Source organism: Petromyzon marinus, chromosome 49 (assembly GCF_048934315.1).
Source record: "Petromyzon marinus isolate PM22_M1 ecotype Great Lakes invasive population chromosome 49, UKy_Petmar_22M1.pri1.0, whole genome shotgun sequence".
Lineage (NCBI taxonomy): Eukaryota > Metazoa > Chordata > Hyperoartia > Petromyzontiformes > Petromyzontidae > Petromyzon > Petromyzon marinus.
The window spans coordinates 1,922,459-1,950,387 of record NC_133715.1 but is presented as its reverse complement, the minus strand read 5'-3'; the positions used below and the strand labels follow the sequence as shown (position 1 = coordinate 1,950,387).

Genomic DNA, 27,929 nt, shown 5'->3' with positions numbered 1-27,929 from the left:
TTTTGCGGAAAAGTGTTTATTTAATGGTGGTTCACTCCGTGACTGGGTCAGCCACTTTGAAAAACGTTCCGACCGGAAACGCGGGTGGATCGTGTACAAATAGGCATCGCTGCGACTAACCCACAGCATTCAACTCGCATATATATAAACACGCTTATAATACACCTACAGTGCACGTTATAGGAGGGTTCCTACGTAGTATTCTACATCGGTGTCATGGTATTTACAGAGGAAATATACAGCCAGAGCAGCTTTGCCTCCAAAGAGACGTGTGCACTTGCCCCTTGCAACCGAAGCCCCCCTTTTTGTTTTAAACGCAAACTCGTGCCACCACCCACCCCCACTCCACTCACATTTTTTTTCATTGCCGGTCGAGGCCGTGCCGCCGTTGCGTGGGGGCCGAGGTGACAGCCGCCGCCACAGTTGGAGGCGCAAGCGACGATCGAAACATCCGTGGCCAGACGAAGGGCGCGAAGGCGTTGACCGCGAACCTCTTGTGTTAGGAACGGCGACTTTTTTATGACCCCACCACCACGTATTAAAATAAACTTTCAGAGGTCATCCGATGAACGATTGTTAAAAGGGAAAACTCACAAAAGTCAAAATGTCTCGGTGTGTCCCAAATGAGCGGCGCCGGCAGCTTGAATTAGAATATAGTTTGGCTTTTGGTGAAAATCAAATCTTTGCTTAATCAAGTCGGCGTAGCCACCGACTCGTGGACCCTGCGTACGTCGTTCTGCAGGCGGATGGCCGGTGTTTGTCTCCACGACAGCATGCATGGTTGCACTACGCGCAGTGCAGAAGTTCAAACGGACACGCACAACCACGGGAGCCAATGTTTCAATTCCCACTTTCTTCTGAGCAAACTCGCGTGTCTCCAACGAGCAATTGGGGCTGGCGCTCCGTTTGTGGCCCTGAGCCAGGCGGTGAAGATTCCACATTCCCATGGCATGAGCCCATCTCTCTAGGTCGACCACTGCCGATTTACCACAAAATGGTGTCTATTTCATTGACCTCTAGAATGATGATTTGCCCATCGAAGCCCGCACCAGGATGTGAACTCACGACTTTCCGATTCTGAATTGAGCTCCGAGCACACCAATCGTTACCAAGGTTCACGGTTTTGGATGAAGTGGAGTACAAAGCCTCGATGCTTCTGTGGGCACGGGAGACCGTTTGACTTTGAGCCCTTCGCAGCAATCCAGCCTGTACCTCCTTGTAAAATAGAAAGCTGGAAAAAGCACTTGGTGCTGATTGCAGCACATAAGTGCAGCACACGGCCCATTTGTGCAGCAGTGCCTATTAAATGTGGCTGCGGCACTGCAGTTACTCGGAGAGGTTGATGGAAAGACGCAACCCAGGAAACAAGCGGCTGGCCTATTTGTACTTGCGGAGCTGAGCTGTGTCCCCCAGGCGAGTTTTACCAACGAGACCTAAATCGTTTATGTCTTGTTAAAATGAAACTTTCAAGAGAGCCACCACGAAGCCACCCGGTGACACCAATTGGGCGTGGCCGCCCTACCCGCGTGTGGTGTCACGACCGTCGAATGTCTACGTAAGCTGGGTAGAGAGACACCACGCGCACCCCCAAATCGTGTTCAGATGCTATTACTGCACCGCAGCAACGGACGACCGTACGAGCAGTCTCAAACACTGACCCACGGCCTCAAACACTGATCCAAGGCCTCAACGCCGACACTCTCGCTGGAGTCCCCTCGCATCCGTCCGGCAAGTAGAAAAAAACGCCCCCCACCCCATAGGCTACTCGGCGACGCGCAGCGCATGCCGGGAGCCACTCGATGTCGACCCTGCGGATCTCGGCGCTTGCCCGGGGATTTAAAACCCCCTCTCGCGGTGGCATTCCCCCCGGGTGGCTGCGCGACACAGTATCACAAGTGAATCGGCTTCTTTATTCGCAGAAGATTTAAAACTTGTTCCAATGCCGCGCGTATTACTCTCGTTGGGATTATGCACGGCAGGGATCATCGCCCCCCAAACGCCCTCCTCCCCCCCCCCCCCTTGAATATTTGAGATGAGACGCTATGTATTGCTGGGGCATGTAGTAAGCAAGCGCCATATGAATGCGAAGAATATCGTTGCAATTACGTCTCGGTATTTTCTGCGACTGAAATGAGAGTCCCCCCAACCCGCTAATTTTTTGGGTTGCGCCTTCCCCTCCCCCGCCCCCGCCCCCCGAGCACGGCTCAGCAGCAGCAGCAGCAGCGGCGCGCCACGACCTGACCCGGCTTCATACCGACAAGCATCGCGCATCGTCGTCGAACCTTAACACGGGTGCAAATTATCTCAAATTAAATTAAAGAGGAGAGGAAACAACGACGCGCCAAAAAATAACCACGTACAATATAACGGCGACGACAGCAACAACGACGACAACAATAGTAGTAGTAGTAGCAGTATTAACAAGCACGACGAGATTACTTTAAAAGGAAACAAAATAAGACGGTGAGGGGAGAGACCTCGGAGGGTTTAAGTCAAGAGACCCTTCTCTGTGCTCTGCGCCCTGCGGAGGCCACATGGAGATGGGAATCCGAGGGCGGACCTGTCGATCGCTACGACGGGGAGGTGGGCTGAAACGGAGAACACGGGTTAGGGGCATGGAGAGGGAGGGGTGGGGGAGGGATGGGGTGGGGGGAGGGCAACACCAACACATTGCTTTTCGTGTGTTCCTTCTCTCGCTTCAGTGTTACGCTCATACGCGTCGTCTTTACGTTCCTGTTCGCCCGCAGGCAAACCTCGTGCGTATTCGCGCGCTAGAGCCGCTCGCGGGCGGGACGACGCACGCGCTGTGAGCGGGAGGGTCCGGCCACGGACGCGCGTGGGCGAATATTTGGCCTGCGGCGACGATGCGAGCGGCAAGGGCACGCGCCCGCTTGCGCCCGCTTGCGCCCGCTTGCGCCCGCTACGCCCACCCGCACAGAGCGTCAAGGCCTGGGCAGCGGTTGTACGTTCAACCAAACGTAGTAACGTTTTCGTAATTTGCAAATACAAAGGGACACGTGACTCGCTGGATATATTTTATATATATATTTTTAACATATATTAGCATTTACTACTGTACAGCAAAAAAATACAAAGGTCGGATTCATCAATGCTTGGTACGCAAATAGAAGAGGTTTGCCTGCGTCTGTGGGTTCTTGGCAACGTTTAAAAGACCGCAAATTGTCAAAACGTCCAGGTTTTAGTAATGCGACCAAAGCAACAAGAATTGCGACCACCAACGCAACTCAACACCTCATTCCAACCTTGCACCGACGCTCTTCTGGCACTGGAATCTACAGGAGTGGGTGGGGGAAACGCTGTAGCTGTCGCGAGGGCCAGAGGATGCACGATGGTCATTTTAGGGCAACTGTCGCCAGGAATTCTCACCAGCAACAGTTTCCTACGCGATGCAATTGCCCGCTTCTGGACAAATCTGATCACTACTTGCTCCCTAGTGTGCACATGGGTGGCAACATCCAATCAGATATCACCAGGTTGTGATATCTGATTGGATGTTGGCAAGTCATTGCTCATCGTAGACTCTGTAAGCAACTGTTTTAATTTGCTAGACCGGCCAGGTGGTTAAGCGGTAGAGTGAGCGGCCCGCAATCAGGAGGTCACGAGTTCAAATCCTGGTTGGGGGATTGACTCGGCCCATCGTCGCTCTGGGTTCCGTAAAACAAGTACCACTTCGTATGGAAGTCAACAGTGGTTGTCCTATGGAGACGCTCGCACCTGCCATAGGAATGAAGTATTTTCACCACTGGTTCAGGGCTGTCGTTTGAGCAGGAGGTCACCGATTGGCTACACCAGGGGTCGGCAACCTGAGGCTCCGGAGCCGCATGCTGCTATTTATAAGGACTGCTTTCGTGACGTTATTTATTGAGGACCACCGTCTCCCGTCTCGTATGAACATTGCATTGCGGCTCTTGAAATATTGAGGGTTTTTTTTACTGAATTCAAAAAGAAAAAGGCTCTTTCCTTGTTATTCTGGTTGCCAACCCCCTGGGCTAGACAAAGCTCCGTAACTTCAACTGAGTCACGAGCGCTGTTCTTGGCAACTGGCTTTGCCGGTGGCGATTGCTGGCGATGATCGCCAAAATAACTAGCCCACGCGCATCATGGCCTTGCCCATAACCGTCACGGTGGTGCGACTTCCCCCTATGGGTGTTGGCGATTTAACCCCACGTGGTCTGGGTGTAAATCTGACATTCTGCGGGGGAGGCGCCCCATCATACCACACATCCAACTTTTTTTTTTCGGATAGATTTTTTTATTTCCACCGCGGCAGTCTCTCTTTGCCTGGGACTGCTGCACTGCGTGGCTGCGAGGTGCCGTGGGTAAAGCAACGGGCCGTGGCGAGTGTCCCAGCCTCCGTGGATAAACGACCGTTTGTTGCATAGCAAGCGCAATATTACAAATTCTCGTACGATTACCACCACACCGGAATCACTCGCATTTTATTTTAAACGGGGGAAAAAACTACAACGCTTTCGAGTCATCGTTAAGACGCTAATATTAAATTATTCGCGAAATGTTTTTTGTCAACTCATGCAGCTATTGTGAAAACCCTAACGGTATTTTCACTCGCAAGTGCGTAACGCAAAATGTACATATACGTCTCTGTACTTTGCTTTTAAATCCTTTAGTAAAATGGGAACAGCGTTTCTCAAACGTCATTCCGTGATCGTCAACAAACGGGTCGTCGTCTACCAGGCTGTCATCCCTCGTCGGTCTGCAGTAACGAAGCGTGGGAATATTTCTGAAGCTTGCTAAACGTCGTTATATTGGTAAATGGCAAAATACCGGACCGTCAGGGAAGTACGGGGTCCGTTTTGAAATAAATATAATTATTTACGACCGAGCCATGAACCAACGAGAGATAACGCTGCCAATGTTTTGTTTTACAATACGGGCCGACCAAACGTACTGCCTCATTTACCCAGAATCCCTTGTTGCGAGTAAACATTTCATATTAGCGAAACAAGGCCCTAACGAGGAATCTGTGGGCAGCCTCAGCGTGCGCACAGAACCTGCTCTCCATGAACTCTCTGGCCTGGCCCTGGCGGTCACGTGCAAATTCATGGCGCGCAAACAAAACCAAAGGTAGGTGGGAGGAGGTGGGGGGGCGGGGCCGCCGCTGAGACCGGACCGGAGACTGGCGCTGCGGTGAGAAGAACCGTCGCTCTGTGAGCACGCAAATGGCCATTCAGCTCAAACGGCGTCAGGTGGCTTACTGCATTCATCCGGCAAAGAGCAGCTACGTAATTTCCAACTCTGCTCCTCTCACTCTCCCCCCCATCACTCTCTTCACTTGTCACTGTTCACATTTGGGTTTCCACCAGAGGGGCTTTCTTCTAAGCGTCAAAATATCTCAAAACTCCCCCTCGTCTGGATTTATTATACACTCTGGACTTTACCAAAGCTTCTGGCCTTTTTAATGCGAGCGCATGCAGAAGACGATGGGAAGTTAGTGGCGGGGGACAGGGTAAGCAAAGTGGCGGTTGGGAAGAGCAGACGGCAGGAAAACGATGTGGATGTAAACAAGGAAGAAGAGAGGAGTTTGTTTGCGATTCGTGGGGGAACGCGTGCGCAGGGTGGCGGAGGGCAGGTGACCAAGGTGGGCAGTGGAGTGGCACGGTGACCACGGGGTAGAGCTCAAGCCAGACGTGGTGGTGGTGGTGGTGACGAGGCTGTGAGAGCGGTCATTGCTGGTCGAGTTTCAACTGTGCAACAGCCGAGGGATCTGGCAGAAGGAAAGACGTGATCATCCTCTTGTTTGTTTAAGCACAGTTGCTGAACACGGGCCCAAAAGGCCCAAACCAACAGCACTGCTCAAGTTATAATGGCTGACGAGTGTAAAGCGTTTCTTGAATTGAGTAAGATGATTACAAGAGCTTGGGAAAAAGTGACGATGGAAGGGAATTTCGTAGTGGAACGGTGTGAGGGATGAAGTAGAAAGGGAAGAGCGGTGAACTGCGGTGTGGCGAGTGAGCGAGAGGATGGTACGTGCGTTGTTGTGATCGGTAGTGTGGAGGTTGAACACAGTGTGGGGGTGAGATCAAAGTCGACGTCTGGAAGACCTCAAGAATAATGGAGGAATCCGTTCATGAAGCCCACGGGAACAATGTCCACGGGAGTAGCGATAGAAGAGAGTGATAAGGAGGTGACTGACCACCGGTGAGCAAGCGATGGGAGTGAATCAGCGAGTCAAGTTTGCTGGAAGAGCGACCGCGGTAGCAGCAGCGATAGAAGAGTGACACCGAGAGAGCTGCACCCGTGACGGTCGTTCCCACCACAGCGCCAGCTGTTTCTCCCGCACCCAACGCTCCCCCCACCCACCCCCCACCCCGCCCCCCCCCCCCCCACTCCGCGCGACGCCGTGATCAGGTAGTGCGGCACTGCACCTGGCTCTCGGAGCCCGAGTCGTCGTCCGAGCCGAGCTCGGAGCCCGTGAGGCCCGTGATGCGGTAGCCCATGTTGAGCAGCATCACCTCCAGGGGGTCGGCGTTCATGCGCCGCTGGTTCGCCAGGCACACGGCGTCCGTGTCGTCCACCACGCGCTCATTCTCAAAGCCGTTCTGCCGCGACACGAGGGGGGGACACGGGGGGACACGTGCGGGGGGGACACGGGGGGAAGACACGGAGACACGCAGGGGCGGAGACGCTCGGGGGTGACGGGTGGGGGGGGACACAGGGAGACGCGCAGGGGCGGAGACGCACGGGGGGGGTGACACGGAGGTGGTGGGGGGACACAGCGGGACATGGGGGGACATGGAGGGGACAACGGGGGGGATACACGGGGGGGACATGGGGGGTATGGGGGGGGCACGGGGGGGGGCACGGGGGGGGGCAACACGGGGGGGAGCAGGGAGTACACGCAGGGGTGACGAGGAGTAACCGGAGGGACACGGGGATGGGGCAGGAGGACACGGTGGGGGGGGGGGGGTACGGGGGGACACGGTGGGGGTGCGGGGGGACACATGGGTAAAAGGAGACATGTTGGGACACAAAGACATGGCTACACGGGAACATGGCAGAATGGGAACACGGGGACACAAGGGCATAGAGATATAGGAGTAAGGGAATACGGGGTGAAAAGGCAAAGATACATGGGGACATGGAGAAATGGAGACAGAGACAAATGGACATGGGAAATTAAAGGAAGACGAGCCACGGAGACACAGGGAGACGGTACAGAGGGATACATAGGGGCACAAGGACACGGGGACACAGACAGAAAAATGTGGACAAAGAGACATGAGACAAGGGCATGGGGAGATAGGGATACGGGGACATAGGGTAAAGAGAATCAATAATGAGGGCTTGTCGACACGTGGCACTGAGGCTTAAAATATCTGATGCAGTCAAACAAGCAATAGGGATGTGTTCATCTCAATTAGCAGCCCTAAGCCAGCGGTGAGAAATCCAGGTTACCAGGACACAGGCCAGTCGGTCTACAAGACGACCGTGTCCACTTTCCAAAGAGGTAGCGATGAAGGGCCGAGTTGACCCACGATCAGGATTTGAACTTGTCACCTTCCGACTGCGAGCCGAGCGCTCTTTGACCGTAGCGCCACCCGGGGCTGATAAGGTGCTGCAATAACAGGCGCTCGATCATCCGGGAAAGCCTCAATCAGTCGAGATTTGTTTTTATATTTCCTGCTTCGAGATGTACGACCAATTACTTCTCCACTCAGTGTTTTACAGTGTGGAAGAGACCCATGCGTACGAGAGGAAAACACTCAAATGCTTTCTCCCACAGTTTCCCTCCGGTATCTCTTCAGTTACCCCCTGATGTCCCTCTGGGTTCCCCATGGTTTCCCCCAAGCATCCCTCCGGTTACCCCCACACTTACCCCCCGGGTTCCACCCTGGTACCCTTCCGTTTTCCCCCACACATGCCCCCTCCCCCCCCCATGTTCGCCCCTGGTATCCTCCCGGGTTCCCCCACACTTCCCCGCCCCCGGGTTTCCCCGCACCTGCGGCCTCGGGGCCCAGAGTCTGACGACGGGGTCGATGCCGCTCGAGGCCAGCAGGCAGGCCGAGGGGTGCGGCTGCAGGCAGTTGACGATGGACTCGTCTCCGCGCAGCACGCGCAGCAGGTTGCACGTCGCCTTGTCCCACAGGAAGAAGGAGCCGTCGTCCGAGCCGGCCACCACGTACTGGCCCGCGCTGACGAGGCGCCACGCGGCAACGCACGGGCACACGCACACAAAACTACAACAGCAGCAGCAGCAGCAGTCGTCATTCGTTACCACGTCACCACGGCGCTTGCACCATGCTAGGTATGGGTGCCATACAGCAACGGACGGGCACACACACACACAAAAAACTACTACAACATCAGCAGCAGCTGCCATTCGTCACCACGTCACCACGGCGCTTGCACCAAGCTAGGTATGGGTGCCATACAGCAACGGACGGGCACACACACACACAAAAAACTACTACAACATCAGCTGCAGCTGCCATTCGTCACCACGTCACCACGGCGCTTGCACCAAGCTAGGTATGGGTGCCATACAGCAACGGACGGGCACACACACACACAAAAAACTACTACAACATCAGCAGCAGCTGCCATTCGTCACCACGGCGCTTGCACCAGGCTAGGTATGGGTGCCATACAGCAACGGACGGGCACACACACAAAACTACTACAACATCAGCAGCAGCTGCCATTCGTCACCACGCAACCACGGCGCTTGTGCCAAGCTAGGTACGCTTTGAGGTCGTCACACGAAAAGTGTGGAAGGATCGCTGCTGGCAGGAAGTCGTGGGACAAAGCCCGGCGTTGTTGGATCGACTCACCTGAGATGATTGACAATAACAAGTCACGGCCTCTATTGCCGACCTTGGCACACGCTCCAGTACTCCTGCTGCTACCCCCTTATGACAACATTCTTACCTTTGCTTACATACCCACGTTTAACTTCAAAAGTCTGTTAAGTTATAAAGCTTTCACTATCATAGGTGAAAGTAGTATGGAGGAGTAGGGTGGTGCTGTATAAACTAAAAGTAAGAGCATTTGATATTGCGCACTCTTATGAGTCCAGTCCATCACGAACGCGCATTGATCACACGTTGAAGTAGGCTCTCTGAAACAACAACAACAACAACACCCTATGGTTCTTTTGCTTTCGGGCACAACACAAGCGTCTGCATCACCTGATGACGGACGCTTGTGTTGCGCCCGAAACGTCGAGATTTATTTTATTTAATACCTATGTGAGTACGGATTCCTGCAGTCACGAAAGCTCAGACTCAGGGACGGATCCCGAACATGAGCTGGTCACGTGTTCCAGCTCATTGGCCGGAGACCCCAAAACTGTGCAGGCTGTATCGCGCGCGAGTTCTACACGCGGAGGGGACAGCAGCAGGTCGCCGCATGCCGCGGATCGTAGTCGGGAGTCCATTTGGGTCTGTTGAAGCTAGTAGAGATTTATACCGAGAGCAAGGTTGGCAGTTACAAATAATAAATGGTACAGTGATACATTACAGCGAAGTTTTGCACACCCCAATGAATTGAACAATAAATTAACTTTGTAATGATGGAGCAAGCAAAGAGAACATTATGTGACATTAACTAACGCCGACTAAACCCACGCTTAACTAAGAGTGACCAAAAACGTTAGACCACTTTAGCTGACCTGTGAGAAGAACGACGGAAGGATATCCACCGTCCAAAACCCCCACGGCTTCTCGCCGGTTCAGACTAAGAAGAAAAACGTTCCGTCCCATGCCACCACCTGCTGCGACAGGGCCCCTACCTGCGAGCGGCGGTGCGGGCGAGACGGGGCCTCACCTGCCGAAGTAGTTGGCCTCCTTGATGTCGGTGGTGGTGTTGCAGTGGCCGCAGTAGCGCAGCTTGTAGTCGTAGCTGTGCTCACGCAGACGAAGCTCCTCCTCGGAAAACCCTCGCACGCGCCCGCCGCCACTCCCTGCTCCGCCGCTACCGCCGCCTCCGCCGCCACCACCAGTCGGGTCGGTCGCCTTCCTCTCGTCGTCTGTGGGGAAACGGGGAAATGGGCGACGGCGGTGGCGGCATGTCGGTCGATGTGTTCGGGGGGGGGGGGGGGGGGGCGCTGGCATTCTCGGCGTAGGATGCCCACCGGTCCGGGTTTGATCCGGACATTCCGTGAATTGGCATCTCTTGTACGGGTAGCTAGGAAATGATTTGTACCGAAATCTGACACCGGTGTTGCTGCGTTGAACTTTATCACAGTGGACTACACAGCGCCGATAATAGACCCAGGCTGACTGAGAAACAAGTCCAGGCTTGCTCTGTGGGAAAGGTTGCGATCTAAGCTGTGTGGCAGAATGCGACGTGGCAACATGTCTCCTTTGGGGGGGGGGGGGGGTCAGCAAGTGATCTGCGTGTACTGCACACGGTACTACACGCATTAGTCGTGTGGGGCACATGTACCGCCCGCGTGGCGTCCACCCCCCGGGTGCCCGCTCACCGCTATCCGTGCGAGAGAAGAGCGCCGCCTTGATGTCCCGGTCGAGCGCGTCGCACGCGCTACTGCGCGCCTGCTCGGGGAAGCGTCCGCGGAAGTCGTCGAGGCAGGCGAGCGCCTCGCCCACGTGCCGCAGCTCGTACAGGCAGCGCGCCAGCCGGAAGTGCGCCTTCAGGTGCCAAGGGTTGAGCGCCACGGCCGCGCGGCAGTCGCGCAGCGCCGCGTACTGGTCGCCATCCCTGCGCCGACACCGTGAGCCGGCGTGAACACGCGACGACCGGCAGTCGTGGTGGGTCGGTACGTGCCGAGGTACACTCGTACGCCGCTATGCGCCGGTACACCGGTGGTACCGGCACGCAGTGGTACGCCGCTATACAGCGGTAAGCTGCTGTACGGTAGTACACAGCGGCACGCCGGTACACAGCGATCCGGTCATACACTGGTAAACGGCGCGGTAGGCTCGTATACTGGTACACAAATGTACGCCGGTAGGTAGACAGCGGTACGCCACACTGGCACTTCTCAAAACACCAAACACGTATAGTACCGCCACCTTTGAGAACGGTTCTTCCGATTGCTCACCAATAGGGTTCCGTAGCAGGAATTCTAATGCTCCATTTCGATCACCGCCTGCGGCCGAGATGACAGTACGTGTGTGTGTATTTAACTCTGATTGTGTTGTTATATAAACTACCAAGAACAGAAAAATGGAACCGGCAAAGGACCAAAAGAGAGATCAGTCAGCGGGACAGTGCAGGGGGGTGCGGGGCAAAAGGGTGCGGGGCAGGAGGGGTGGTGGAGGGGCATGCAGGGCGAAAGGGTGCGGTGTAGGGGGGTGCTGAGAGGCAGAGGGAAGCGGGCAGCAGAGGGGTGCTGAGAAGGACGGTGCGGTGCAGCAGGGGGGTGCGGTGCAGCAGGGCGGTGCGGTGCAGCAGGGGGGTGCGGTGCAGCAGGGCGGTGCGGTGCAGCAGGGGGGTGCGGTGCAGCAGGGGGGTGCGGGGTGCTCACCACTTGCGCTTCATGTAGGCGGCGGCGCGGTTGCCGTAGAGCACGGAGTTGGTGGGGCAAAGCGCGACGGCGCGGTTGTAGAGGCTCACGGCGACGGGCCACTGCTGGCGCCCGAACGCCGCGTTCGCCAGCTGCTTGAGCTTCTCCACGGCCGGCGGCAGCTCGGGGCTGGCGGCGCACGGCACAGCAACGGTAACAAGCGAGAGTTTTAACCGCGCGGCGTGCTGAAAACTGCGACTCAAAACGCCGCCCGCTGAATTTTTAGCGTGCGCAACCGCGGCGGTGGTGGGAGACGCGGAGCCGCCGCGCCAGCTCACCTCGGCGGCGGCTGCTGGGGCTCGTCGGACAGGCGCAGGCCGTTGCTGTGCAGGTGCAGCCCATTGGAGACGCCATTCGCCTGCTTCCCGTTCTGCACGTCGGCTGCGAGTGCGGCAGCGCAGCGCCGATTACGGGCGTGTACGTGCGCGCGGGGCCTTCTGTGTTAAGCCGCTGCTGGGCGAGGGCCTCTACGCCGAGCCGAGATCACGCCGCGGAGATGGAGTGACGAAAATCGGCTCGTGCCCGCAGGTGGTGGGCGCGGATCGTTACACCGCAGGACCGAGCGAGATGGCGGCGGCTTGGGGGAGGCCTTCATCAATGCGGCGGATTGACCATGGCCACCAGTGACGATTGAGATGATGAAATCAATCTTTATTTTCACGTGCCGATACCGCCCTCAATAAAGTAGGCATCCGTGCACATTACGGTACAGGGGGCATTTAGCAATCGGAGTGAAAAAAAATAAACCTGTCACGACCTCAGCGGGTAACACAGGCTGAGAAAAGTAGATTGCACCCGATGATTGAGATGATGATGATTGAGATGATTGAGATGGAGAAAATTATGGTGATGGGAGTTGTTGTCCAGTGCGCTGTCTCACCGCCCGGCGTTGCCCGGCGTCGCGAGGCAGCAGAGAAGCAGTACGGGCGCTGGCGGCTGTGGAGGTCGAACATGTAGACCTGCCGGCCATGCGGAGACACCCGGTGGCATCAGCCCCGCACTTCGACCTTTTGCTCACGAACTAAAACTAAACTATTTTTTATTTTACCAGGGTAAGGCAGCAATGAGCTATGTAGCTCTTTTTTCAGAAGCGACCTGGCCACAAACGAAGGCTCAACAAAGTGGCTTATCATCGTGTGGACATTTATAGCCGCCAAATATACTCTAATTAAAACGCACATCGACTCTAAATGTGGAGGGGATAATCCCGGAGGACCCGGAGAAAAATCCACGTGACCACGGGGAGAAAGACACGCAAACTCCAAATATACAGCAGGCATCAGGGTCAGGATCGAACCCACGGACTCCTGCATAGCAGCCGAGGTAGTTAACATCTTGCCACCGTGGCCGCCCCCATACACTCCACATCAACAATTCCCGCAGCCGAACGTAGCGACGCTGTGCCCGTGGTGAGAGGCACGGGGGCCGACGCGCACACACACCTGCTCCCCGCCCATGTTGACGAGCAGCTCGTTCCCGTCGGGACTGAAAGTGAGGTACGTGACGGCGAGCGTGCGGAACCTGCGCTGGTAGTCCGTCTGCTTTGACGGGAGGTGACCTGGGTGGAAGATGGGGGGGTTGGGGGTCGGCGTTTGGGTTGAGTGTCACGACCGGGGGGGGGACTGGTGGGAGGAGTGACGAGCGGGGGGAGGAGGCGTCGCGGAGGTGGCGGGCCCTGAGGCTCGCCGCTGAGCGTTGCGAGTCCTGTGTGCGGACACTGCGAGCATCGCTCTTTGGGTTTGCCGTACGGACAAGGCAACCCGAGTCGTCGTACCTCCCACCTCCCCCACACCTCTTCATGGCCCAGGCAACCGTTGGGTACATGACGCACCACTAGCAGACCAAGTTCACTCCTGCCTGTGCTGCCAAGTGAAAGGATGATCGTTTACATCACGTGGCGATGCATGCAAATAAATGACTACAAACTAAAACTAAACTATTTACTTTTTTCCAGGTAAGGCCCACTCAGCTATGTAGTGCTTTTTCAGACGCGACCTGGCCACAAATGACAGCACAAACAAGTGGCTTATCATGTGGAAATGTATAGCAGTCAAATACTTAAAACACGTTTCTAATTGTGAAGGGAAAAACTGGAGGATGCGGAGAAAAATCCACGCGACCAAAGGGAGAACATGCAAACTCCAAATATATCGAAGTCGTCAGGGTCGGGATCGAACCCACGACCTCCTGCATACCAGGCGAGGGAGATAACATCTCCTAGCCACCGCGGCACCTCTCGTAGCAAGGCTGGCACGAGCCACGGTGCAAGGAACGAAATGGGGGAAAGGGGGGGGGGGGGCATATCTAATTTTCCCTCTCTTCATTCCTGGGCCTGTAGCCACCCGGGTGCAATTGCACCGCCTGCACACTCGGGTAGCTACGGGCACTGGCAACGGGCTCACCCGCCACGTAGTACTGCACGGCACCGTCGGGAAGCTTGCTGTACTGGGAGTCCAGCTCCACCCCTGTGCCGCTAGGGGCGTTCAGACGGCACGACTTCCTGCAGGAGGGGGGGGGGGCGCGGGTGTTGGGCGGCAAACAGGGGGCCACACAGAGGTCTCACGAGCGGAGCAGAAAGCGATACCAGCAAGTCAAACACAGGGGTCTAACACAACGCGATACCAGCAAGTCAAACACAGGGGTCTAACACAACGCGATACCAGCAAGTCAAACACAGGGGTCTAACACAACGCGATACCAGCAAGTCAAACACAGGGGTCTAACACAACGTGATACCAGCAAGTCAAACACAGGGGTCTAACACAACGTGATACCAGCAAGTCAAACACAGGGGTCTAACACAACGCGATAACAGCAAGTCAAACACAGGGGTCTAACACAACGTGATACCAGCAAGTCAAACACAGGGGTCTAACACAACGTGATACCAGCAAGTCAAACACAGGGGTCTAACACAACGTGATACCAGCAAGTCAAACACAGGGGTCTAACACAACGCGACACCAGCAAGTCAAACACAGGGGTCTAACACAACGCGATACCAGCAAGTCAAACACAGGGGTCTAACACAACGTGATACCAGCAGTCAAAAACAGGGGTCTAACACAACGTGATACCAGCAAGTCTAACACAGAGGTCTAACACAACATAATACCAGCAAGCCAAACACAGGGGTCTCACACAAAGCGATAACAGCAAGTCTAACACAGGGGTCTAACACAACGTGATAACAGCAAGTCTAACACAACGTGATACCATACCAGCAAGTCAAACACAGGGGTCTAACACAACGTGATAACAGCAAGTCAAACACAGGGGTCTAACACAACGTGATAACAGCAAGTCTAACAACACGATACCAGCAAGTCAAACAGAGGTCTAACACAACGTGATACCAGCAAGTCAAACACAGGGGTCAAACACAACGTGATACCAGCAAGCCAAACACAGGGGTCTAACACAACGTGATAACAGCAAGTCTAACACAACGCGATACCAGCAAGTCGAACAGTGGTCTAACACAACGTGATACCAGCAAGTCAAACACAGGGGTCTAACACAACGCGATACCAGCAAGCCAAACACAGGGGTCTAACACAACGCGATAACAGCAAGTCAAACAGAGGTCTAACACAACGTGATACCAGCAAGTCAAACACAGGGGTCTAACACAACGTGATACCAGCAAGTCAAACAGAGGTCTAACACAACGTGATACCAGCAAGTCAAACACAGGGGTCTAACACAACGTGATACCAGCAAGTCAAACACAGGGGTCTAACACAACGCGATACCAGCAAGTCAAACACAGGGGTCTAACACAACATGATAACAGCAAGTCAAACACAGGTGTCTAACACAACGTGATACCAGCAGTCAAACACAGGGGTCTAACACAACGTGATACCAGCAAGTCTAACACAGAGGTCTAACACAACATAATACCAGCAAGCCAAACACAGGGGTCTCACACAAAGCGATAACAGCAAGTCTAACACAGGGGTCTAACACAACGTGATAACAGCAAGTCTAACACAACGTGATACCATACCAGCAAGTCAAACACAGGGGTCTAACACAACGTGATAACAGCAAGTCTAACACAACGCAATACCAGCAAGTCAAACAGAGGTCTAACACAACGTGATACCAGCAAGTCAAACACAGGGGTCAAACACAACGTGATACCAGCAAGCCAAACACAGGGGTCTAACACAACGTGATAACAGCAAGTCTAACACAACGCGATACCAGCAAGTCAAACAGAGGTCTAACACAACGTGATACCAGCAAGTCAAACACAGGGGTCTAACACAACGCGATACCAGCAAGCCAAACACAGGGGTCTCACACAACATGATAACAGCAAGTCAAACAGAGGTCTAACACAACGTGATACCAGCAAGTCAAACACAGGGGTCTAACACAACGTGATACCAGCAAGTCAAACAGAGGTCTAACACAACGTGATACCAGCAAGTCAAACACAGGGGTCTAACACAACGTGATACCAGCAAGTCAAACACAGGGGTCTAACACAACGCGATACCAGCAAGTCAAACACAGGGGTCTAACACAACATGATAACAGCAAGTCAAACACAGGTGTCTAACACAACGCGATACCAGCAAGTCAAACACAGGGGTCTAACACAACGCGATAACAGCAAGTCAAACACAGGGGTCTAACACAACGCGATAACAGCAAGTCAAACACAGGGGTCTAACACAACGCGACACCAGCAAGTCAAACACAGGGGTCTAACACAACGTGATACCAGCAAGTCAAACACAGAGGTCTAACACAACGTGATACCAGCAGTCAAACACAGGGGTCTAACACAACGTGATACCAGCAAGTCAAACAGAGGTCTAACACAACGTGACAACAGCAAGTCAAACACAGAGGTCTAACACAACGTGATACCAGCAGTCAAACACAGGGGTCTAACACAACGTGATACCAGCAAGTCAAACAGGGGTCTAACACAACGCGATAACAGCAAGTCAAACACAAGGGTCTAACACAACGTGATACCAGCAAGTCAAACACAGGGGTCTAACACAATGCGATACCGGCAAGTCAAACACAGGTGTCAAACACAACGCGATACCAGCAAGTCAAACAGAGGTCTAACACAACGTGATATCAGCAAGTCAAACACAGGGGTCTAACACAACGTGATACCAGCAAGTCAAACACAGGGGTCTAACACAACGTGATACCAGCAAGTCAAACACAGGGGTCTAACACAACGTGATAACAGCAAGTCAAACACAGGGGTCTAACACAACGTGATACCAGCAGTCAAACACAGGGGTCTAACACAACGTGATATCAGCAAGTCAAACACAGGTGTCAAACACAACGTGATAACAGCAAGTCAAACACAGGGGTCTAACACAACGTGATACCAGCAAGTCTAACACAACGTGATACCAGCAAGTCAAACACAGGGGTCTAACACAACGTGATACCAGCAAGTCAAACACAACGTGATACCAGCAGTCAAACACAGGGGTCTAACACAACGTGATAACAGCAAGTCTAACACAACGTGATACCAGCAAGTCAAACAGAGGTCTAACACAACGGGATACCAGCAAGTCAAACACAGAGGTCTAACACAACGCGATAACAGCAAGTCAAACACAAGGGTCTAACACAATGCGATACCGGCAAGTCAAACACAGAGGTCTAACACAACGCGATACCGGCAAGTCAAACACAGGTGTCAAACACAACGCGATACCAGCAAGTCTAACACAGAGGTCTAACACAACGTAATACCAGCAAGCCAAAGACAGGGGTCTTACACAAAGCGATAACAGCAAGTCTAACACAGGGGTCTAACACAACGTGATAACAGCAAGTCTAACACAACGTGATACCAGCAAGTCAAACACAGGGGTCTAACACAATGTGATACCAGCAAGTCAAACACAGGTGTCAAACACAACGCGACACCAGCAAGTCCAACACAACGCCGATCCTCACTGGACGGCTGCTTCTTCAGGTTAGCTCAAGGTATTAATGTCGCTTACTCCATGATCTGATGGAACCTGACCTGTGCTGCGTGATCATTCGCATGTCGTAGAGGCGCACGTAGGGGTCGTTGGCGCCCACGGCGAGGCTCGTGTTGTCACTTGGGTTGATGGCGAGGCACTTGGCCTCCACCTGCGAGCTGCAGTACCACGTCAGGTCCACCAGCACCTGCGAGCGGTTGCTGCTCTCGCGGAGGTCAAACTGCCTGCTCCGCCACCACAGAGAGAGTGACGGGGGAGGTTAGGGTTCACGGGGTCGGGGGGAGAGGACGCCACCAACGGGGTCACGCGTGGTTTGGTGGTGGTATTGAACGGAGCACAGAGGCCCCACGAAGATTTAAGATCCATAATAGAGGTTATTGGGTTAGATTGCGTAAATATATAAATGTGTCATTAAAACCCGCGACCACCCGACACAGCCAAATAGTAAGGTTTGTCACGTAAACAGAACGTGCCAATTCGTCACTAGCACAGCACACCGGTGTGTTGGAGAGCCAAGTCACAACATTTACAAACTGAGTACGACGTTTCGCCAGTAATTACAACTAGCTTCATCAGGCGACAGCCAGATTTGTGGAGAAGTCTTACTGTTTCGTTCCTTATATAGAGGCGTAGATGTGTTGACCACCCTTCTGCTTTTAGCAACAACTCACTAGCTAGGCTGTGTCGGGTGGTGGCGGGTTTTCACGACACATTTATATATTTACACAATCTAACCCAAAAACCTCTATTATGGATGATATTGGTCGCGAAAGCCTATCACGTGTTAAACTGAAGACTTAACAGTTTGCGACGAAAGTTGAAAGGGTTTATGTATTAGCTCTGTCTGTTCGTATCACCCTCCCTCCTACCATCTTCCCTTACCTCTCACTCTTCCCTCCTACCACCTCCCCCCTACCTCACACCTACACTTCCACCACTTCCCTCTACAACCCACCCACATTTCCACCACCTCAACCTACCTCGTAGCCACCATCTCCCCCTACCTATCATACCTCCCACCCTCCCTACAACCACCTTCCCCTACATCCCAATGTCTCCCACCTCCCCCCCTCTCCATCCCTCTCCTTCCCAGGGCCATGCCTCGTTGCAGGTGGGGGGGGGGGGGGGGAGGGTACCCACCGGATGGTGCCGTCCTCGCCGGCGCTCCAGAACATGTGCGGCGTGGAGGCGGCCGTGGCGATGCGCTTGACGCGATTAGTGTGCTTGTCGAAGATGTGCAGCGTCTCCTTGCTCACGACGTCGTGCACGTGCACCTTGAAGTCGGCGGCGCCCGTCACCACGAGGCGGTCGCCCGAGTGCGGCAGGAACTGTGCGCACGCACGCCGAGTCGTTTCACTGTTAGCGGGCGCGGCCACTCCCCCGTTGGAAGCGATCGAAACAATCGATGCAATCGACGCAAGCGTAGCAATCGCCGAGCCGCTTGTTCACAAGTCGTCGGAATTGTTTGCCGACGTAATCTCTGGGGCAGCGGTCCAAACGAGACAGATGTAAGAGACGGACGACACGAGCTAGGCAGATAATACAAATTAGACAAATGGGACAGATAATACGAGATGAACAATACGAGTGAGACAGTGGTGCGTGCAGGACAATACAAAACAGTATAAATTAATTAGCGTGGACTTAATCGGGAATCTGGTGTGGTGTGTAAACATCTACATTTGGGAGACAAAAGCACACAAGAGTGGTGCCATCCACAGCATCCCTCATGTGTGCCATGCCATGCTAACTCAACAGGTGCTCGCTAAAAGCCGTTTCCCACACGGTCTATGAGCGTTCGAAGGAGATCTCCCCATGCTGAGTGGGGTAGCACAAAGTAGAAATATTAACTCGTCTTGTATACAGGAGGTCGTGGGTTCGATCACAACCCTGACGCCGATATATTTGGAGTTTGCGTATTCTCCCCGTGGTCGTGTGGAATTTTCTCCGGGTCCTATGGTATTTCCCTCCACATTTAGAAACGTGGCTTTTAAAGCATTTGACTGCTGTAAATTTCCACGAGATAAGCCACTTCGTTGAGCTATCATTTGTGGCCAGGTGGCTTCTGGATAGCATCTACAATGCTCAGTGGGCCTTACCTGGTAAAATAAAACTAGTTAGGTTTAGAGTGAGTGCGGGTTATGCCTTGACAGAGAAGATGTTGGCTGTGTGTCCCGTGTGCATCTGCAGCAGCTTGCGGTGCCTCAGCGGGTCCCACAGGATGATGTGCTGATCGTCCGAGCCCGACGCGAGCATCCTGCACAGGGGAGGAGGGAGGTGGGGGTGGGGGCGATGTGGACGAGGAGGTCAGTTGGGAGAGTGGGGTGCAACGGGAAGGGGGGGGGTGGGCGAGGTAGGAGAATTTAATACGTAGGCTTTCGTGACCAATATCATCCAGAATAGTTTTTTTTTTGGGTTAGATCGCGTAAATATAAATGTCGTTAAACCCGCCACCACCCGACACAGGAAATGAGTCAAGTTTGTCACGTGAACAGAACACGCCAATTGGTTACTAGTACAGTACACCGGTGTATTGTACTAGTAACCTGTATTATGGAGCAGGAGGAGTTGGACGTAGACCGTGCCGTCATCAAAGGCCGGCATTGCGATTGCTCCCTCAATCTATAAACATCTGCCAGTTCACCAGAGAGTTTTGCAAGCAAGCCCGACTGCTGATGAGACGCGGAATGTCAAAACCGGTTCACAGTTTACCTGTGTTGAACCAATGCTGTTGAAATTGCGTACTCCCAGAAGGCCGTGCGGCCAAAGGGATGTGAAAAAAACCCACTTTATTTGCTCATGTGGAGGGACAGATATGGGAAGGATGTGTAGTCTGCCTGTTTACTTTGGTGCCGTTTTCAGTTCACCTCCCAAGACAGTTCTGCAGTGCCACATCGATACAAATTAATTTAATTAAAATGGGTGTATGCGTTCGTTCTGAGCAGTGCAAGGGTGTGTTAGCTGCTCAATACCTGCTTCTGGAGAATGTTGAGTGTGGGAATTTAAAACCGTCATGTCAACTTTGTGAAATATGTCCAGTGCTTTCCAAGCACCGGACTCAAGTATGATCGAAACTTTCATCAGTTTTCCACCCTCTGCTCCGAAGAGCTATTGCCAGCAATGTCAGCCTAATATACACTTGAATTTTAAAAAGGATGCTAATGCAAAACAATACCACCAATGCAATCCTCCAATTGTTATTTGGTCAACATTAGGGACTGCAGTCGATAGCGAGAACATTCGTGAAAACAAGAGATCATGGTCGATATTAGAAAAATAAAAATCGACACTGTGAAGTCGTTACGGCAATCCGTGCTTGCTTCCAAACTTGCACATTGGACACGTCCTCCAAAAGCTACTACTGCTAGTCACAACACTACCAGCACCACCACCACAACCTGGCTTCCGTGCTCAATGTTAACCATGGGAACATCCTTGAAGAACCACTCCGGCAGTTTCATATGCCACTGCGTGGCTTCAGAGGCTCACACACGCCCGTGGCATCGCGCCTGTTCCAGCAGCGGCCGTGAGAGGCTAAATTAAGGCTACTCTGTACTTAGTGTGCCAAGCAACACGGCAGTCAAGGGCTTCACGCTGGGTTAATAAGGCACGTCCCCTCCACAGAATGACAAATTAACATATACGCCACAAAAATGCTGTGCAGTAATTGTAACTTTAAATAACGTGTGATAAACGTCCTCAATTGACGCAGTGGTTTTGCAAAGGCGCTCCGGTGTATTTGTTATACAGTAAAACCTTGGATTGCGAGCATAATTCGTTCCGGAAATGTATTTGTTGCTCGTCTTGCAAAACACTCGCAGACCAAGTTACTCGCAATCCAAGGTTTTACTGTATATGTTTAACCCCTTGCGAACAAGAAGTTCCATCTCAAAGTTGGTTTCCAGGTGAACTATTCCATTTTTAAAAAATCGTAAGCATGCAAGTTTTGACGGGTTGGCAGTTGTCAGCTACTACCGGTTCACGTATGTGTGTGTATGTTGAACTTCTTTTGCACCGTAAGTAGCCAACCGTGCTAATAGGAGGTGCGGGGGAAGGACAACACACATGATCCACTTTCGTGAAAAGGAATTGGCCCAACATCCACAATGACGGTTCCTGAATAAGAAAACCGACGTTCAGACCGGCGTGCGTTTGTGCTGCTGCTGCTGCTGCGTGCGTATGACTCACTCTCCCTTCTCATTCCACTCGAGGCAGTTGACGCAGCCCGTGTGACCCTACGGAGAAACGGACAGAGTGCGAATCAGTGCAGCCGTTCCACGGCTCGCTGCACTCGCATGGGGCCCCTCCCTGCTGTCAACGGCCGTGCCTGCAAAGGGGAACACAGTGATAGAGATCCCCCTATTTAGCCTTGCAAACCGAAAGGCAAGTTGCTACGAGCGAGCGTTTATTAAGGGACGGCATAGCACAAGAAGGGATGGTGTGGTTGCCACCAAGGGCCGGGCCGTCTTGTTTCCCCACACCATTCGCTGAGCCAACCTATGCAAGACCCGGGACAAGGTTAAGATAGCGCTCGCCACTCACGTCACGTACGGCCCGGAATCAAACCCAGCCTGCTGGGATCGTAGCATGACGAATGAACCAATGAGCCCGCTGGTTTAGACCATCAAACAAGTCAGCTGAGAAGCTCGTTTTATTTTCAAGCGACTGACACCTGTTGTCCAACCGAGATGCTCAGTGGTGACAGCTGCGTAGCACTCAGGTGGCCGGTATGAACCCCCTGGGCTCGCCGGCTACCTACACTTGCAGTCTCGTGCGTCTCTGCCGGTAAACGTTCTCAGCCGCCAAAGCTTCATCGCTGATCATCTTCCAATACCGTAATTAAGACTGTGTCATCGGCATTGCGTCGCGAGACAAAGAAAACTGCACTTGGAACTTGCACAGCAAGCAGTGCACCTCCCTGTGTTAGAGATCAGTGCTGGAAGTTGATGCTATAGAACTGCTTCCGAAATTCCCTCAAAGGGCCTCATTACACACGCCAGGGGGAGGGGGGAATTTTTGTTATGCCCTGCAAAACAAGTTAGCCACACGCATCGCAAAAATAATAACATTGAGAGCCGAATCGAGTGGCTTTTTGAGTATTCAGTAGCGACAAGGCGACGGAGATGAGTCGGTGTAATATCTTGAGACCACGGTATAATCGCGAAGTGGCCGACACACCCGGATTCGTCTATCAGTGGCGTCAGCGCCGCTGGCACGCATGGCGTTAGTGCCAAGACAATCTCTTCAGTCTCGCCCGTGACTCTCAACCGCGAAGCGGAGTGACACGGCTGGTGATTGGGCGATCGAGTGGACGAGCGCGGCATCACCTGCAACTCGGCCTCCAGCCCGAGGCGGCGCACCATCGCGTCCGTCACGTGCTGCCTCCGCTGGAAGGAGAGGACCCCGCGTTCCTGCACGCACCGAAACCCCGCACAGCCAAAAGCCGGGTGACACCGCACGCCTTTCCTGCACCGACTCCGCTCAACCACTTCCTCCACGCATGTTTACTACGGCTGCATTTCTCAAATCCAATTTTCAGAAAATATCTTCTGTTGCTGTCCGCAATCTGAGTGGTAGTGCAACTCTGAAATGACTCCTTTGACTTCTGTATTTGATTACTTTCTACATGAAATTGCAGTGTAATTGTTCCATGTTATAATTTACTCATCAAGGCCTTTTTGTTTGTCAGCCTGGATTACTCAATCGGTTTCCACTGGAACCAAATGCATTTTCATCGTCTAAAGGTGTATGAAAAATAATGTTTGTGTACAGATTTTATAGCCCCTTCCAACATGCGTTGCTCCCTGACGGTATTTAAAAGAAATAATGTTACCATCTGAGCTGCACAACGGCATAACGTCACACAGCGTGTCGTTTAACTTCGGGAAATTACATCACGCACACGCCTTGGCCGATAATGCACGTGCATCAAGGCAAATAATTTTAATGCTGGATTGTCTACAGATATAAATACCCTTTGATCAATCTTTCTGGGTTTCTATAGGGCAATTCCTCAATAGAAATACAAATTAATATGAAAGTTTAGTTCATATTGGATCACCTTTAGGGACGTTGTCACCAGTTTCAGAGAGAATCAATGCAAAGTCAAGCATAATCTTTAATGGTTTGTCTTTCATATAATGTGATTGACGGTATATAGTCTTACGGTAAAAAAATCATTGTCTAAATGCAGCTTGTTCACATTGTTGGTCGATATCCAAAATTCAAAACATTCGGTTCTGTGACCTTCGTGAATTATATATGCATGTGATAAGGGGGTAAAGTACATGTACAGCATTTTTGTAAATCCACTGCTGGATAAAAGAGGCTCCCCACACCGTGCGGGAGGTGGCAGTTGTTTGACCATACTTCACCAGGTTGGTGAATGTGGGGGAACATAAAAGTACAGTACAACAATGGATTTTTCTGCATTGTCCCTTCTGTTGCCTACCACACAGATAATAGGGTCAAGGGTCGGTTATACTTCAAATCAGTGTTGTCCCTTCATTAATTGAAGATTAAGGCATTGTTCTATGATTGAAGTAACTAATTTGTGTGTGAACATTTAGTAAATAGGTCCACAAATGTAAGCAGCTGCTCCGACATTGTCAATGAATTCCAGTTATTCCAACTGGTTGTTGATCTTTCCAATTTGACAGTGGGCTTCACCTGGTCAGATACAAATAGTTTTGTTTCATTTGTTTATGTTTCAAAGCATTTTGTTTACTTCTCCTATACGTTGCACTCCTATCGTGTTTTTTTAAATTGTTTGTTGTTGTAGCGTTCTGGCCCCGTGCCCCGACTGGACATCTGTGAAAAAGAGCTTTATAACTCATTGGATTCATCCAGGATAAATAAATATTCTGATATTTTTCACTCCGACAAGGGCAATGGTTATTTTTTTAATTATGACATCTGGACCATCATCCTCATCGGAAAAAAGTGGTATAGGTTTTTTTTTATTCAGAGATCTGCATAAAATTCCTCCACTAGTTTTATGATTGTGTCCCCATCTTGAGTTATGGTTCAATCTTGCTTCCATTTGAGATTCACAACATCACGAACTTTTCTTTTTTATGTTGCAAATGTCACGCGTCATTAGGGACGCTGCTGCCACGGTGTAAAGTGATTAGCACACTGGACTTACAATCCAAGTGTCGTCAGTGTGATTAAATCTCCCGGTACGGCAGTTGAAACAATGGGAAAATAACGACCTTATCAACTCGCCGGGGACTTCATTCTAGGTGGATATGTGAAATGGGCGGTTTTGTGAGCACTTATCAATCAGCCCAAGATAGAAAAAAGGTGCTTACACCTCACACAAATACTGCACTGGGTGCAGACGGTTAAGTGGTCAGGGCGGATATACGATGGCTAGAATTACCAGAAACGAACCACAACACCTTGCAGATCTCGTCAAGGAGCCAAAGCCGTCACGCAAACTCCGGTCATCCTTGCAGCGGCGGCTTTTGGCTAACCATCGAACAAAGACGGTCACTGCAACGCGCTTCCAAATGCGCTTCTGCGACCGACTGGAATGCTCTTCCTTCTGATATTAGGAAGCTATTCTAGCTATAACCGACCTTTTCACAGAAACGCCTATACCTCAGTCCAAAGCGATTTGATATGCAGCAATGTAATTTTCCCATTATCTTTAGTTTGTTCTCCTTCCCGAACACCTCAATTAGCACGGTCAGCTACGCGTGGCGCGAAAGAAGTTTTAACATAACACACACGCATTCTTATGATTGTAAATCCACGGTAAATTGGTGAAAGGAAAGACAGGGAAACCAAAGCGGCGCTTCACCCTGATCTGCCGGTTGATGATGTCCATGGTGACGTTGTAGGGATCCATTGCGGAGCGATTGCTGTGCACCACCTTGCGCTCGTGTAAGACTGGCTCTGGCTGCTGGTCCCTGCGATGGAGGGGGGAGTTGACGCGTGCGGCGAGAGAGCGGGCGCTAGCGGAACGACGGCGGCGAGGGAGGACGAACGGCGGTGGCGGCGTCGGCGTCTCGAGCGACTCTCCACCAACTCGACTCCCGCGGGCGCTGAGAGGACGACTCGCGGGGCTCACCCATGGCGGGGGACGTGGGGGGGGGGGCCAGTGACGGCGCTGAGAAATCATCACAGAGAAAGAGAGTCGATCATGAAGAGTCAGCTGTTACAACGTTCAACTGTTGAGGTTCAACCCTTCATGTGCCTACCAGCTGAGAGTTGTGCAAAGTTACATCGGCTTTTTATAAATCGTTATGCGCGTTATTAATGCCAAATCAGCAGAGAGGTTAAGGAATTTATAACGTCCTGTACATGCTATTTAACCTTCAAACAAACAATAATTCACAAAAAACACATTGGAAGCAACATAGCACCACTTTCGTGTGCACACGGTGAGTGATTACGCCGTGTGATGCGCGCTGTGAACTTTCTCAACTGGAAACTACATTTATATACGAAACAGACCAAAACAATGCATTCTGCAATCACCCAAAAGGGGCTCTAAATGCTGCGTAACAATTTCAAGTTCAGGAGCCCGCAATGCATCGGGTGAAAAGAACTGCTGGAAGTGGCAGTGCTGTTCGCCTGGGACGAGGTTTCCACACCCAAACGCAGTTCACAAGAGCCCGCGGGACAGCAGATCGTATTGCATGCGAGGGTGAGAAGCCGTCCAGAGGTCTGGCGATCTCAAACACCCTCGAAATGTCGTTCGAGGTGTCAAACACATTCCAAACGCTGGTTAGGATATCCAGACACTTCAAAAACGCATATCGAGCTAACAGACACTTCCCAAATGCCAGCTAGGATATCAGACACTTCCCAAATGTCAGTCGAGCTATCAGGCATTTTCCAAAAACAGCACGCGCGAACACACACAGACGTCAACAACAGCATGACGGTTACAAGCGCGAACACACACAGAGACGTCAACAACAGCATGACGGTTACACGCGCGAACACACAGAGACGTCAACAACAGCATGACGGTTACACGCGCGAACACACACAGACGTCAACAACAACATGACGGTTACACGCGCGAACACACAGAGACGTCAACAACAGCATGACGGTTACAAGCGCGAACACACAGAGACGTCAACAACAACATGACGGTTACACGCGCGAACACACAGAGACGTCAACAACAACATGACGGTTACACGCGCGAACACACAGAGACGTCAACAACAGCATGACGGTTACACGCGCGAACACACACAGACGTCAACAACAGCATGACGGTTACAAGCGCGAACACACACAGACGTCAACAACAGCATGACGGTTACAAGCGCGAACACACAGAGACGTCAACAACAGCATGACGGTTACAAGCGCGAACACACACAGACGTCAACAATAGCATGACGGTTACAAGCGATGTTGTTCGTAAAAAAATAAGTGAAGTAACAGGAAAGCGAGGAAGACCTAAGAGAGAATGGCTTGACGACATGAAGAGACCGGTGCCAGAAAGATTGTGCCCACTACTTGGGCGCATATTGGCACTACGGGACACACAGAGCAAGGGGAAAGGGGAAAGTGAGGAAAACTACAAAACTATAAAACTACAAAACTACAAAATGTGCAGCGGACACTCGGACGGCCGCTGCCGCCGCTGCTGCTGCTACCCCGGGGGCGATCTGCCCCATGGATCGTGATGACGACGTTGAGTTTAAACCGGGACAAGCTCGCTAATCGTAAAGCCTTTACGATTAGCCTCGAGTGGAGGTAGGGAGGGAGGCAGCGGCGGTGGTGGCGGTCGGGGTGGGTGGGGGGGCCGAGGCCTCCACTGCGGGCGGAGGGAGGTGGCTGGGGGGGGGGGCTTGGCTAGGCGAGAGGGAGGCGCTCGGAGCGGCCTCGGCAAAGGCGACGACTTCCCGACTCGCAGCCCGCTCCTCCCTCCCTCCCTCGTCCTCCACTCCGGCGCTCACTGCGTCTCCACTGCCGCCGCCGCCGCCACTACCTCGTCGTGGTCGTCGTTGTTAGAGGGCAGTCCCCCTCGTCCACGCGGCGGCCGTGGTGGGGGCCCTGACGGTCACGGATCCCTTCGCGGTTCTCGCTCGGGGGACGGTGGTTGGGGGGGGGGGCACGGGTCTTTGGGGGGGGGGGGTGCTTTACGGCGCGGCTGCCGTAAAGCATCGCCGTCAACATTAAAACAAAATCTTTCAACTTAACAACAAAAACATCTATTTTTGCACGGGTTAAAATTTGCCGACACCAACTTGGCACGAGCCTCTGTCGGATTCAGACGCTAAGAGAATTGTTTGTTGTGATCTTTTTGGGGGGAGAATAAAAAAACCCCATTACGCGGTTCATTCTAAATTTGAAGTTTTCGTGACTGCAAGGATCCATACTCTTTGGTTCTTTCGGTAAATTCACGTAGATTAAAAAATACATAATAACTATAGAATACAAATAAGACATTTAAATAA

The 27,929-nt window shown here is 52.4% G+C and overlaps 1 protein-coding gene across 2 annotated transcripts; it reads right to left on the bottom strand.

The window, feature by feature from the left end:
- On the bottom strand, positions 1-27,592 carry WDTC1 (WD and tetratricopeptide repeats 1). 2 transcript variants are annotated; one of them, XM_032972899.2, is made up of 17 exons: positions 27,461-27,592; positions 25,304-25,612; positions 22,824-22,907; positions 21,685-21,731; positions 19,642-19,753; positions 18,637-18,824; positions 17,538-17,720; positions 13,912-14,009; positions 12,952-13,067; positions 12,390-12,468; positions 11,788-11,890; positions 11,471-11,638; positions 10,466-10,701; positions 9,808-10,009; positions 7,982-8,174; positions 6,408-6,581; positions 1-2,588 (listed from the first exon to the last, which is right to left on the bottom strand). In XM_032972899.2, exons 2-17 carry the CDS (start codon positions 25,349-25,351, stop codon positions 2,571-2,573), a joined length of 2,049 nt encoding a protein of 682 aa, XP_032828790.1. In that variant the 5' UTR covers positions 25,352-25,612; positions 27,461-27,592; the 3' UTR covers positions 1-2,570. The 2 variants fall into 2 exon arrangements, with proteins under 2 accessions (XP_032828790.1, XP_032828787.1); XM_032972896.2 differs by lacking the exon at positions 1-2,588 and having other exon boundaries at positions 3,031-6,581.
- Between the last annotated feature and the right edge of the window lie 337 nt (positions 27,593-27,929).

What these genes read in the sequence shown, in the direction of transcription:
- WDTC1 (XM_032972896.2), bottom strand. Translation starts at nt 25,351, where the DNA reads ATGGATCCCTACAACGTCACCATGGACATCATCAACCGGCAGATCAGG. An exon ending in CCAACATCTTCTCTGTCAAG is followed by an intron (nt 18,825 to 19,641) that starts GCATAACCCGCA and finishes GCGTGCGCACAG; the next exon opens with TTCCTGCCGCACTCGGGCGA. An exon ending in CGAATGATCACGCAGCACAG is followed by an intron (nt 14,010 to 17,537) that starts GTCAGGTTCCAT and finishes CCCCTCCTGCAG; the next exon opens with GAAGTCGTGCCGTCTGAACG.